The 13316-nt window shown below is 48.6% G+C and overlaps 1 protein-coding gene across 2 annotated transcripts in view; it reads left to right on the top strand.

The window, feature by feature from the left end:
- CATSPER3 (cation channel sperm associated 3) overlaps positions 1 to 13096 on the top strand; it is a 42838-nt gene extending 29742 nt beyond the window's left edge. For both annotated transcript variants that reach the window (XM_023516185.1, XM_003782321.3), the window contains exons 3-9: positions 1438 to 1677; positions 6833 to 7015; positions 7738 to 7878; positions 8245 to 8364; positions 9540 to 9697; positions 10672 to 10784; positions 12736 to 13096. In XM_023516185.1, coding sequence (XP_023371953.1) covers positions 1438 to 1677; positions 6833 to 7015; positions 7738 to 7878; positions 8245 to 8364; positions 9540 to 9697; positions 10672 to 10780 — 951 coding nt within the window. In that variant the 3' untranslated portion in view covers positions 10781 to 10784; positions 12736 to 13096. The remainder of the gene's footprint in view (positions 1 to 1437; positions 1678 to 6832; positions 7016 to 7737; positions 7879 to 8244; positions 8365 to 9539; positions 9698 to 10671; positions 10785 to 12735) is intronic.
- The last annotated feature ends 220 nt before the right edge of the window (positions 13097 to 13316 follow it).

Raw genomic sequence — 13316 nt, 5'->3', positions numbered from 1 at the left:
TAGGGAAAACACTTGAAGAAATCGGTTTGGGTGAAAACTTTATGAAGAGGACCCCTTGGGCAATTGAAGCAATGTCAAAAATACACTTTTGGGACCTGATCAAACTAAAAAGTTTCTGCACAGCCAAGAACACAGTAAATAAAGCGGGTAGACAGTCCTCAGAATGGGAGAAGATTTTGCTGGTTATGTCTCCGACAAAGGTTTAATAACCAGAATCCACAGAGAACTCAAACGTATTAGCAAGAAAAAAACAAGCAATCCCATCTCAGGATGGGCAAGGGACTTGAATAGAAATTTCTCTAAAGAAGATAGGTGCATGGCCTACAGACATATGAAAAAATGCTCTCCATCCTTAATCATCAGAGAAATGCAAATCAAAACTACTTTGAGGTACCACCTAACCCCAGTAAGATTAGACCATATCACAAAATCCCAAAACCAGAGATGTTGGTATAGATGTAGAGAAAAGGGAACACTTCTACACTGCTGGTGGGAATGTAAATTAATTCGTTCCTTTTGGAAAGACATCTGGAGAACACTGAGAGAACTAAAAATAAACCTGCCTTTTGATCCTGCAATTCCTTTATTAGGTATATATCCAGAAGACCAAAAATCGAATTACAACAAAGATATTTGTATCAGAATGTTTATTGCAGCCCAATTCCTAATTGCTAGGTCATGGAAGAAGCCTAAATGCCCATTGACCCACGAATGGATCAATAAATTGTGGTATATGTACACCATGGAATACTATGCAGCCATAAAGAAAGATGGAGACTTTACCTTCTTCATGTTTATATGGGTGGAATTAGAAAATGTTCTTCTCAGTAAAGTATCTCAATAATGGAAGAAAAAGTATCCAATATACACAGCCCTATTTTGAAACTAATTCATAGCTTTTATAGGAATGTCATAACCTAATTGTAGCCTTAGAATATGGGAAGGGGAAGGGATAGGGGAAGTGAGGGGGGTGGATGGGGGGAGGGAGGGTGATTGGTGGGGTCACCTCTATGGTTTATCTTACAAGGGTACAAGTGAATCTTTCTAAAAGCAGAGTATGAATGTCTTAACTTAATGACTAAGAGAACGACATGAAAGTTATATTAACCAGTTTGATGAGAGTATTTCAAAATGTATATGAAAACAGCACACTGTACCCCATGATTGCATTAATGTACATAGTTACACTATAAGAAATAAAAAAAATAAAATAATCCACAAAAAAAAAGAAAAAAAAATCTTAGCAAACTAGGAATAGAAAGGATTTATTTTTAATCTGATTAGGTACACCTATGAAAAATCTATATCCAAAATCACACTTATGGAATACTGTGTACCCCTCCTCACACCTGAATGAGTGGGCCACACAGGGAGAGGGCCAGCATTATAGGGTCCTGCAGCTTGGTCTGACCTTCCACCTCTTGCTACCCATTGCAGTTGTCGGAGATCGTCTTTGTAGGCATCTACAGTGCTGAGTTTTACCTGAAACTCTATGTAGACCCCATCGACTACTGGAAGAATGGCTACAACTTGTTGGACATGTTCATTATTATTATTCTGTCCATCCCCTATGCCATCCGCAAGATCGAGGGCCCACACCACCCCTACCTGCACTTTGCTGATGGCATACAGTCCCTGCGCATCCTCAAGCTTATCCCTTATAGCCGGGGCATCCGGGTGAGTACCTTGGGGTGTCATGGCATTGGGAGGGCAGGCTAGGATCCATCTGCCCACCAGCCCCTGAGGAAATAATAATTTGATTACTACTTTCCAGTTATTGAGTGCTACTGTGGGGCAGCTTGATTTACCAAATTTTCTCATTTAATCTTAAAACAATTGTAAGAAAAGTATTATTAGCTCCATTTTACAGATGAAGAAATTGAGGCCCAGGCTAGGCGTGGTGGCTGATGCCTGTAATCGCAGCACTTGTGAGGTCCAAGAGGGTGGATTGCCTGAGCTCACAGGTTCAAGATCAGCCTGAGCAAGTTCGAGACCCTGTCTATAAAAATAGCCAGGAGCTATGTCGGGCGCCTATAGGTCCAGCTACTTGGGACGCTGAGGCAAGGGGCTTACTTAAGCCCAATAGTTTGAGGTTGCTTTGTGGCATCTCAGCACTCTGCTGAGGGAGACAAAGTGAAACTCTGTCTCAAAAAAAAAAAAAAAAGAAATTGAAGCCCAAGGTCACCTAGCAGTTAAATTTGAGAGCTGAGATTTGAAAGGTGTGTCTGATTCCAGAGACCATCTGAAATTTTCCCCTTTCCCATGCTACAAAGTGACAGGTTTTCTTCAGCTCCAGATCCTTTGAACCACATGCCCAGGAGTCTCTAGCTTTTTGGTGGCCTCAGCCACTAGAGTTGCCTTCCCCAAACAGCTAAAAATCTGCTGCTTCTCTTGATGGGAATTATTTTGTTAAGGCAGTTCTAGAAGTGTTGTTTTTGCTGAGAAGTCTTTCTGGGTTACTAAGAGTGGTGGAATGACCAGCCTTTCCTTGACTCAAAAGTTTTCAGAACAAACCTCAGGCCTGAGTCCTCGCTCTCAACTGTGCCCTCAGGCTTCAGCCTACAGGCAGTATGTTTGTCCCAACTCTGCACCTAGTATCCATGCTTCTCCAGCAACGGACTGGTCTGGACCTATTTGTCCAGTCAGGATATGTCAGCCTATTGTGCTGAGAAACTGCCCCTAGCCTGGCTGTCTAGGCCCTGAGCCCTGTACTCAGCAAGTCCAGTGCTGGATAGAGAAGAGAAAGGGAATATCAGAGAGCTCCCCATGCCACACATATTCATTCATTTCTTGCTCTCATGTAATCACATGTCTCTGTGTCTGTGTGTGTGCATGCGTGTATGTGTGCCCCCTCCCAAATAATATAGCCCAGCTCTCCCTCTCCTTTTCTTCATGGCAAGCTTCTGGAAAAAGATGTCTGTACTTCTAGTGTCCACTTCCTTGTCCATTACTTATACCCTGGCTTCTTTCTCTCCACTACAGCTTAGCCTCCCTGAGGTTGCCAACAACCTTGTCACCAAATCCAGTGGCCATTTCCCTGGGCATCCTTGCCCCTGGTATTTCTCTAGCCTGACTTCTCGGGTACATTTTTTCTTTGCCTGACCCATAAATGTTGTTTTCTCCTGAGTTTTCCTCCTCTTCTCCCTCTGCTTAATCTCTCTGGGTGAGTTTTTCCACTTGCCAGGTTCTTCTCTTGCCTATGCCTGTCTCTTTGACCTTCAGGCCCCAGTTGCCTCCTGGGCATTTCACAGGTACTTCAGCCTCAATGTATATAAATGAGAAGCCATCGCTTTCTCCCTTTCCCCACCCCTAGACTCAAATGCCAAATCCTGGCTCCTCCTCCAGCATTTTGTCTTTTGGTAAGAAGTGTTCCCTAGCCCATTCAGTTGTCAAGTCATAAATTTGAATGTCAGCTTTGACTCCTCTCTCTCAAAGTCTTATTGTGCTGCCTCCTAAACAGCTATTTTCTTGTCCACATCTTTTTATTCCCATCACCTTCAGCCTTTACCTGGATTCCTGCAATGGCTTCCCACAGAATTGAAAGCTCCAAGTGGAAACAGCCCAGAAGCTAGGGAGGATCTCTAAAGTGTACATCCAATCATGACAATCTTTGTTCCAACCCTGAGAGTGGCTGCCCTTGTTTACAGACTAGAGACAGACTCTGTAATGTATCCTAGGCAGAGTGGAGGAGAGGATCTTATGTGCTGGGCATTGACGTTAATAGGGACAAAAGTAAGGCAGGTAGACAGGAATGAAGACTGCAGGAATACCAGGTCCTTGGTATTCAGGGTCAGGTGGTGGTGGACACCTCAGAGGGAGGGAGCCATCGGACACTGGGAAGTACAGCCTGGTTTCGCCAGGTGTTGGGCACCATGGGAATGGGGCCAGGAGTGCTACAAGGGTCGCCAGATGGAAAGGCCTGGAAGATGGTGGGTGATTCATAAAGATGCTAGAGGTCCTCAGAATGACAGCAGGATAGGGTGGAGAAGCGGGTGGTCATCCTGGAGGCAGAGACTTCAACATATGAGGGCGAGTAGGAAGCTGGACAGTTGGTCCTGCCTAGAAGCAGAGGCTTTGGTTATGGAGGCAGGGCCTCTGAGGAAAATGCAGTGGTGGCCCCTGGATCTGAGCTCAGTGGGGACAAAAGTAAGGCAGGTAGACAGGAAGAATGATGCTGGGAAGGATTTTCAAGTGATGTCAGGAGTGAGGTCACTGTGGAATGAGGATGCCAGAGGCCTGTGGGAATCATATGAGGAGCAGGTGGGTAGTAGTGGGCTGAGGGAAGCCCAGAGCCATGCTGAGAGGAACTGGTCACAGGAGGGGCTTCTGTCTTGGAAGGAAGAGGTGTCGACTCAGATTGGCACCTGGTGAGGCTGAGGGCACTAGATGTCTGCTGAGAGCACCTGTCTTGGCTGTGTTGTGACAGCCTGGTCAGAAGGCAGAGGCTGAAGGTGCTGGGGCTGAAGGCCTGGCAGGGCAGCCCATATTCCAGACCAGGGAACCTGCCTGTTGACCAAGGGCTGTATCCAGAACAAGCTAGGCTGGATTGGCGACTACAGGTCTCTGCTCATCCTCTGGTTCTTGTAGATATGCTTATACCTGTGGATGTGCAGGCACAACATGTACCAAATATGTCATTTTTCTGTCTTTAAGTAGAGCCTTGTATCCACAGTGGTTCCCTGGGGATCACCAGCCATCCTGGCTGGGACTGTCCTATAGTCTTTGGGACCTCATGGGGCCCTGGATTATATGCTGTCTGCATGTTGTCCATGGGGAGCTGGAGCTGCTAAAGGTGGGGACTTATACCTCTGTGCTAATTTGTATTCATTGAAGTCTGAAGGAGCACTTGAAAGAGCTGCCATCTTGGTGCCCAGAGCTGATACTCTGGGACAGTCCTGGCTCCCAACTCTTGATTAATTAAAATGACACTCTGCCTTCTACCTCATGGTGATATGCCTGCATTATGAGGAAGTAGTTCCTTGTTGTTTTGCACAGAGAGAAGTTTTGTTAACTCAGCACCAATGCTGCTCTTGTTCATCTGCATTTCAGCCTGAAAATAAGCTTCAGATGCTGGGCTGTGGTGTGAGTCCCAGCCTCTCCTTTCTCCTGCCTCCTCCTCCAGGGGCTGGCTCATTTCCTGCTCATTCAAGGGGCTGTGCAGATAGGGCTCCCTCAGAGCACCTGCCCTCCCTGGAGCCCTTTCCATACACAGAATATCCTGGAGGAGAGTTGAACTGAGCACTGGGAATTGCTTCCCTAAAGCATATGGGAATTCAAAATAAGGCATCTATTGGGGGCCAGACTGTAGACTTCAAAAGTCCAAGACTTCCATCAGGATGGAGATACTAGCCTAAGGGGATCTGGACAACCATACCTGGGACTAGATTTTTATCAGCAACCTTTCTGGACTGCTCTGCCTGGACTGTGCTTTAAGAACTTTGCCAAGACCAGCTGTCAGGGATTCTATATGGGGCTTTCCAGAAACCATGACCTTTTCTCCACTGCCACTCTCAGGGTTGCCTGGGTTGGCCTGGAAGTGGAAGACCTAGCCAGGGCTTTCCTCACCATCCTTCTGCTTATGTCTCAGCTCTGTACTTGGTGCCCCCTCCCCTACCCACCATGCAAACCTGATCTGCAGATGGGAGACTATTGCAGGATTTCTCATGAGAGTTTATTGCTTTAGTCTTACTAGTACCGGGGAAAGAGGTTCTGCCTACCTCTTGGAGGGAGGGAGGCAATTTTTTTTTTAACCTCTAAACTCTTTTACAGTAAATCCAATAAAACTGATTTTCTTCCCCCAAGAAAGGAGTGAGGCATCCAGCATGCATTCACCCTAGTAGGCAGCTGCCAAACAAGTGCACAGGCAGGGCAGCCCAGTGCTCTTTCTGCTTCCTAAATTAACCCAGACTGTCCAGACTTCACTGTCCTGTGTCTTAGCTCTAAGTACTTCCTTTCCTAGTGCCAAGCCACTAGACAGTCTTTGTTCTTAGAGCTGCTAGCTATTGACAGTTGTGTTAGGGGACAAAGGGCTTGGGAGTTTATCTTCAGTTCTGGCATTTTATTGAAGTATGATCCTGGCCAAGACATTTTGCCTCTACATCCTCATTTTGAAATGGAAGAATGATAATGCCTACCTCCCTTGAAATATTGTCTGTGAAATAGCAAGGTAGGTGAGCATGGTTTGAGTAACTATTGCATGCAAGACTCTGGCATGGAGAATGAACAATGAGGAGCCATATACTGTACCCCCTAGGAATAGCAATGTAGTGGAAACAAACAAATGCCCATTTCATGGGTGGAGGGAACTGAGGTCACAAGACAAGGACCATCCTATGAAGGTGTGCCCCAGAAGGAATGGGGAGCCATATTCCTGTCAATACTCTCCATTCTCACTCCTAGGGTGGCTTCTCTAGTTCTTGTCCCGGGGCAAGGAGCGTTCAAGGCTGGCCCTCAGCTGAGAAGTAGGAGCAGGACACCCTGGGATAAGAATGGAGCCAGGTTAGGGTTTAAGTGGAGTGCTTGGTGGTACTGAGGGGATGCCGCCCTTGATCTGAGGCAGCACACACGATTTGCCCATAGGTGACTGAGTGTAGATGCCCAAAATTGGTACATCATTCTTTGACTGATCTAGCACTCGCTCTTGGCACAGTTGATTCACTTCATTCATTCATTCAATCATTCAACCAACCAACACTTACTAAGCATCTACTAAGTGCCAGGTGTGGCACCAAATGCTGGGGCTAGCTGCAAACTGGGCAGAATTTACCTTAAGAGCTGTACTGTGAGTCCACCCAGCCTGGTGCCCTTGCCTACTGCAGTTCCTGCCTTGCAGACACTCATCACTGCCTTGGGGCAGACAGTCTACACTGTGGCCTCCGTGCTCACCCTGCTCTTCATCCTGATGTACATCTTCGCTGTTTTGGGCTTCTGCCTGTTTGGAGTTCCAGATAACGGTGACCAGACAAACTGGGGGAATCTGGCTGTAGCTTTCTTCACCCTCTTCAGTTTAGCCACGGTACCGTGTTTGGGAATGTGGTGAGGGCAGAGGGTTTGAGGAGGAACTGCCTAGGTGGTATGAGCATGTGGACATGCTGGGGCTCCCATGGGGCCTTGACCACATTCAGGTACTTGACTGGGATGGGGAGGCTGGGGGCTGGTCCCACTCAGAGGCCAGGGCTCTAGACAGGAATCCATCTCTGTCTCTAATCTTGCAACTCCTTAGAGCATTCCCTTATGTCTCCCAGGGTCATAAAACTTCTCAAAGAGTTCTCAAATGGTAATACATTTGGATTAAGTTTAATTTACAAATGAAACCCATGTTACCTAGACTTTTGTAGAATACACTACCATAAATCCACCCAGAATTACCATACAAAGCCCAAGTCTAGAAGTCTAGATTCTGTTGGACCCTAGAAAGAGTGGGGTCTTTTCAAAGGTCATCTTGGCAGAGGGGTAATGTCTTTTTGGGGAGTTGGGGAGGCCTTGAGAGAAGAGATCCAAGACATATCAGCCAGCAGTGCCTCTATCTGGTGGTGCCCTGCATTTCTGGGCCACCTTGAGACTGGAGCCAGTAGACTGGGGATGTTCTGAAGGGCTGATGTGGAGGTAGAGCCATTGTCCTCTTAAGTGGGGCTGAGCCAGGAAGCGCCCTTTGGACTGGGACTCTCATAGTGTAGGTAAGTAGGAGGCCACCCCTCTGGGTCTTGGCCCTCAGCATACCCTCCCCTGCCTGAGCAGGTTGATGGCTGGACAGACCTGCAGGAGCAGTTGGACAACCGGAATTTTGTTTTGAGCCGGGCATTCACCATCCTCTTCATCTTGCTTGCCACTTTCATTTTCCTTAACATGTTTGTGGGCGTGATGATCATACACACTGAGGTAAGGCTATGCTTGTAAGGATCAGAGGGCAGGGTAGGTGTGGCAGGTAGAGTTATGGGCCTGGACTCCCTGAGCTTTGTCTCTTTTCTGACATGAAGTGGAGATGGCTAGATAGGCCCTTTCCTCACCTGGCCCAATTCTTCTTCCTGAGCTAATGCATTTGCCTTGCCTTATGATGGTGGTCAACAGTGGGGCTTGGGCAGTCTCTGCAGCTGCAGTTGGCAGCTTGAGTATGGGGCTAGTCCTGTGTATGGGAAGGGTCTTCCTGCTGAGGACCTGAGAGCAGAGTAAGGATAGGGAGGAAGAAAGACTGGGGGTGGGGATGCATTGATAGCCTGTTCCAACCTCCATCACCTGACTTTTTAGGACTCCATTAAGAGGTTTGAACGAGAGCTGATGTTGGAGAGGCATGTGACACTCATGGAAGAGAAGCAGGTGATTCTGAAGCGACAGCAGGAGGAGGTTAGCAGGCTGATGCAGACACAGGTGGGTAATCACCATGGCAGATTGACAGATAGACAGATGACTGTAGGGGCTGAAAGAATGGCCGGGAAAGAAGGGCCCTGGGACCTGTGTAGAGGACAGGTGGTCTTGGGCATCTGTGGCTTTATAGGCAGGGCAGGTACTGTATTTCCAGAGTTAGACTTTACTCTCTACATTTTTGTGTTTCTCTGAACATCTTGGAATGGTGAATGCTGTGATTATGATGTCTTCCTCTGGGGGCAGAAGTCCACTGCTGGGCCCTTTGGGGTAGGGAGTCTGTGCTGAAGCTTCTCATGGAGGGCTCACTGGTGCCTGGCAGCTGTGGCCCAGTCCACTGAGTGGGTGAAGATGCTCTGATCGGTTGTCACACAGCCTCAGTTTTCTTGTCTTTCTAAAACCAGAACAAGAATGAGCACAGCAAATGGAGACTTTCTTTTTCTTTTTTTTTTCTTTTTGAGAAAGAGTCTTACTCTGTTACTTAGAGTGCCATGATGTTAGCCCAGCTCACAGCAACCTTAAACTTGTGCTCAATGGTCCTCTTCCCTCAGCTTCACTGAGGAGCTGAGGCCGATAGGTGCCTGCCACAACACCCTGCTAATTTTTCTCTTTTTAGCAGAGACGGGGTCTCTCTCTTGCTTAGGATGGTCTCGAACTCCTGAGCTCAAGGGATCCTCCCACCTCAGCCTCCCAGAGTGCTAGGATTACAGGTGTGAACCACTGTACCGGCCTCAATGGAGGTTTTCTGTCAAGTGTGATGCATCTGTGAGGGACTAGGGGTGATTCTTTTCTTTCAGCCTGAGTGCCCCGTGCACCCCAGGCTGCGACTCTCCCTCACTGGGTTGCTAAATCCTCCTCAGCCTCTTCTCTGAGGTGGGGCATCTGCCTGTCTTGAGTGTGCCCAAGGTTTGTTCAGAGCTGGGGGAGGACATGAGGGCCATATTCAGACTCTGGTTGATTCCTCTGTATGCCACCTATCTTCATGTCAGTGGTCTCTACCTCATCCAGGGGGCTCTAGGCTCAGAGGGGGTCAGGACAAACTTGTGATAAGGTTCAAGACTCCTCCTGGGCCAGGGTCAGGCCTTTGCCTGGGGCCTATCATGGAGGGTCTCTAGGTCTCTGTGTAGGTTGGCTGTCACCTCCTCCTCCTCATTGCTCTTTCATTATGCTTTCCTCTCTAGAAAGATTATGACCACGCAAGTTTCAGTGAACTGGTGGAGAACTTTAAGAGAACCCTGCAGCACACCGACCCCATGGTCTTGGATGATTTTAGCACTAGCCTACCCTTCATTGATGTCTACTTCTCCACTCTGGACAACCAGGATGCTACTATCTACAAGTCAGTCCGAGCCCCAGCCTTTCCTGGTTCTTGGGGCTTCCTTGAGGTTGGGCTGTGTTGGGTCCCTGGAAGAGTGAAGGGGATGGTGGGCTGATGTGCAGGGTGGGTAGACCCAGGCACCTCAAAGATGCCATGGTCCATGTATGCACAGGGCAGGACTGCTGTGTTGGCAGGCCATGGCTGGGGGAATCTGCTTCCCCTGCCCCTCCCAGCCTGCCTTGGCTTGTATTTAAATGCCAACTCCTTCAACTTTCCAGCCTCTTCCTCACTAAGAGGGCTGGAGAAAGAGGGAAGAAGAAAGAACATTAGTGGCAAATCAGGAGCTCAGACTTCTGATCTGGTTCTGCCACTACCTTCCTGTGTGACCTTGGGCAAGCTTCTGACCTTTTCCCATCTGTCACCTGAGAGGCTGCTGGGCTGATTCAGTAAAAATGGTGTTTGTGAAGCTTTGAATTTGACATAGTTCAGGGCTTGTGCCTAGGGTAAGTTAGCTGGGATTATGATGGGGCATTACTAAGCAGGAAGGATGGAAGAACCTGGCAGAGGGACTGTGAGCAGTAGGGAGCCACAGTGGGCTCTTGAGCAAGGACAGACACGATTAGCTTGGCTTCTCAAAAAAAAAAAAAAAGATGCTGGACAGCTTCAGAGACAGGAGAGACTAAAAAGGAAAGGTTTTGGAATGCCCACTTTTGGCCCAAGAGTAGCCAGCCACTGTCTGCGCATTCCCACACAGCTGCTTCTTTCAGAGCCCAGGGGTTTCCCTCCAGCCTGACACATAAGGTGAATCCCTCACTGCAGGGGGCCTCAGGCAGAGTGGCAGACCTGGGATTCCAGCTTAGCCTCATCTGGCTCTGAACTCCTTGCTCTTCCCAGATCCCACACCTGCCAGGTATGTCAAATGTGCAGGTGAAAGTATGTGGTAGCTGGAGCCTGCCTTGACCTCAGATCTCCTTTCTTTCTGCTCCACTTTTCAGGCTTCAAGAGCTATACTATGAGATTGTGCACGTGCTGGGCCTGATGCTGGAAGACTTGCCCCAGAGGAAGCAAGACGAGAACTGGGAAGACAATGATGATGAATATTAGCTAGGCACGTGGGCCCCCATTAAACACAGGCTTTCTGAGTTGGCCTCTCCAGAGTTGCTGTGATTATGGTGTTTCTCCACCTTTAGGGTGTGGGTCTGGGTTGGTGCTCATGAAGTTTGGTTCCCTATAATGCCCCAAGCCCCCAGTACCCAGTGGACCTAGGGAGTAGGGAGAGGGAGGCTCAAAGACCTGCTCTGGACAGAGGCCACATGCAGGGTCACACTGGATCTAGTCTCCCTGTACCTAACAACAAAGGTCTGGGGGAGCTTCCTGAGGACGTCAGACTATGAAGGGCCCCCAGGAGCTTCATGAAAGTATGTGGGCCTTTTAAGCTGGTATGGCCCTATTGATCTGGCAGCTCTAGTTCAGGGCTGGGGCAAGGCAGGTCTTGCTAACTGCTCACACTGAGTGTGCCAGCACAGGTCAGGGGACATTAAAGTATATCCAACTGCTCTAGCAGGAGTGCTGGGCATTGCCCTGAGCATTTTGGGAGTGAACAAAAAATTTGCCTCATGTGGGTGCCATGGTTTTGGAATCAGAAGACCCAAGTTTCTTTAGGTGACCTTGGACAAGATGCCTGGTCGTTTGAGCCTCAGCTCTTTCCTCTGAGAAATGGGATGATAAAACTGCTGAGCTACAAGGATCAAATAAAATCTGTGTGAATGTGTGAGAAAAGAGGCAGTCAGCTCACGGTTCGTGTTTCCCAGTTGTCAGCTATCTACCTCTGTTGGGGCCCCCTGCAGTGGGCTGTGCTGGTCAGGGACTGAGAGGAACTGGGCCAGAGTCAATGTGGTAGGAGCAAAGTATGGAGCTAACATCAAGATACAGAGGTTAGGAGCCTACAGAGGAGGGTGTGACTGGGTCTTTAGGTGGACCTGGGTCAGAATGGGCAAGGAGCATCTCAGACCTAGACAGGCTAGGGCCCAGGCTCAGCAAGGCAGCCCTGGGCACAGGCCAGAGGGTGTGGTGTGGGAGGGCAGGCCACCTTTAAAGGCACAAGAAGAAGGCTTTCCGAGCAGTGAGCTCGGAGGAGGTGACGTGCACAGGACTGGCTCAGCACTGCTGGCAGAACAAGCTGATGGATACTTGGCCCAGAGTCCCAGAGCAGCATTTCTGTCTGGCTCTATTTGCCTGCAGAGCAAACATTGGCAGATTGGAATTCCCACTTGGGCTCTCACCAACTCAAACAGGCTTGGCTAAGACCTTCAGTTGACTTGTTTGGGGCAGAAGTGGCTCCACTTGCCCATGCCTGGCTATGGAAAACAAGACCCTCCTTAACCCTCCTCAATCCTGGGATCTAGCAGGGCTATCCCTGAACAGCTTATTCATCCCCAGCTTGTCAGCCAGGTGGGATGCAGGGGACCTGGGCCCAAGTCTTCTCTTGGTCATGCCCAGGCCCTCCCCCAGCTCTTATGGGAAGGGCCTCAAATTCGAGGCTGAAGGTGTACATTCTTTTTTTTTTTTTAACTGCCTGTTGATTCCACTAGTAGGAAGCAGTCCCTATACTGTAGAGATCCAGGGACTGATTTGAGAATATACGTTCTCCTGTTTATTCCAGCAGCCCCTAGAAATCTGACACTGAGGTGCAGGAAAACATGCACTTTGATATTGTCTTAAAATGCAGCGAGACAGGACACCTCATAAAGCAAACGGGCCTTCAGCGAGTCAGGTTTTGGTCTCCCATGTCTTCATCTGTTTCACTCCATTGTCCTTCAGGCTCTTGAGAGAAAAGCTGGGTCTGAATTCCCAACTAGGCTACTCAGAAAGGAGGGGCGCTTGTTCTGAGCCTGGTCCCAAGAGTGGATAGCGCAGGAAGGTGGGAAATGTGATGGTACAAGGTTTATCAACACAGGAGCACCCCGATTCTTCCTCAAGCTCTGCTGCAGAGAATTTTATCTGTGTTTGGTCAGCCACGTGCTGCCCCTCCCTGAGCTGTGTCTTTGATTTTATTTTAGGGTTTGTGCAGTGCGGCACTGGGAAAACGATGGCAAACCAGGACTGGAGAGCTGGAAGGAGAGAGGAGTTTTCTTGCTTTCTTGGCCAGCTCCTGTGGTGGAGAATCAGGGTAATGGGCAAAATAGAGAGACCGTTAGAAGACCAGCAAGGCTGGGTTAATCTACACCACAAAGAGCCTGAGCAAGGGAGGGAAGAAGGAAGTAAAAGTTGAGGGGACTTCTGGACAGTGGCCCTGCCAGCTGGCATGTCAGCCCTGGGGAGGTTTGAGGGTTAAGAATGGGATCTCCATTGATGTTCTCTGGGAGAGGCAAATAATGATTGGAATTATCTTAAAATTACTCTTGGTTGCTGTACTGTACCTTTTAAAAATAAAACCCCATGAATAGAGTCCATGGAATCTGGGCTATGTTCAGGTATTACTGAGACCTTTTGGACTCAAACTGGGAAAGAGGGCTTCCCATGGGCTTAGCTCCTAGCTAGGATCAAATGCCTCTACGTGAAGTATACGAAGGGGTAGTTGCACCAGGCATGACAGGCTGCTTTCAAAATGAAACTGAAGTCTCTAAAGTGAAGTGTAGAA

This window comes from Otolemur garnettii, unplaced genomic scaffold, assembly GCF_000181295.1.
Source record: "Otolemur garnettii isolate 467f Iridium unplaced genomic scaffold, OtoGar3 scaffold00003, whole genome shotgun sequence".
NCBI classification, from domain to species: Eukaryota; Metazoa; Chordata; class Mammalia; order Primates; family Galagidae; genus Otolemur; species Otolemur garnettii.
The sequence above is the reverse complement of the archived record's forward strand: the minus strand, read 5'-3'. Positions and strand labels throughout refer to the sequence as shown.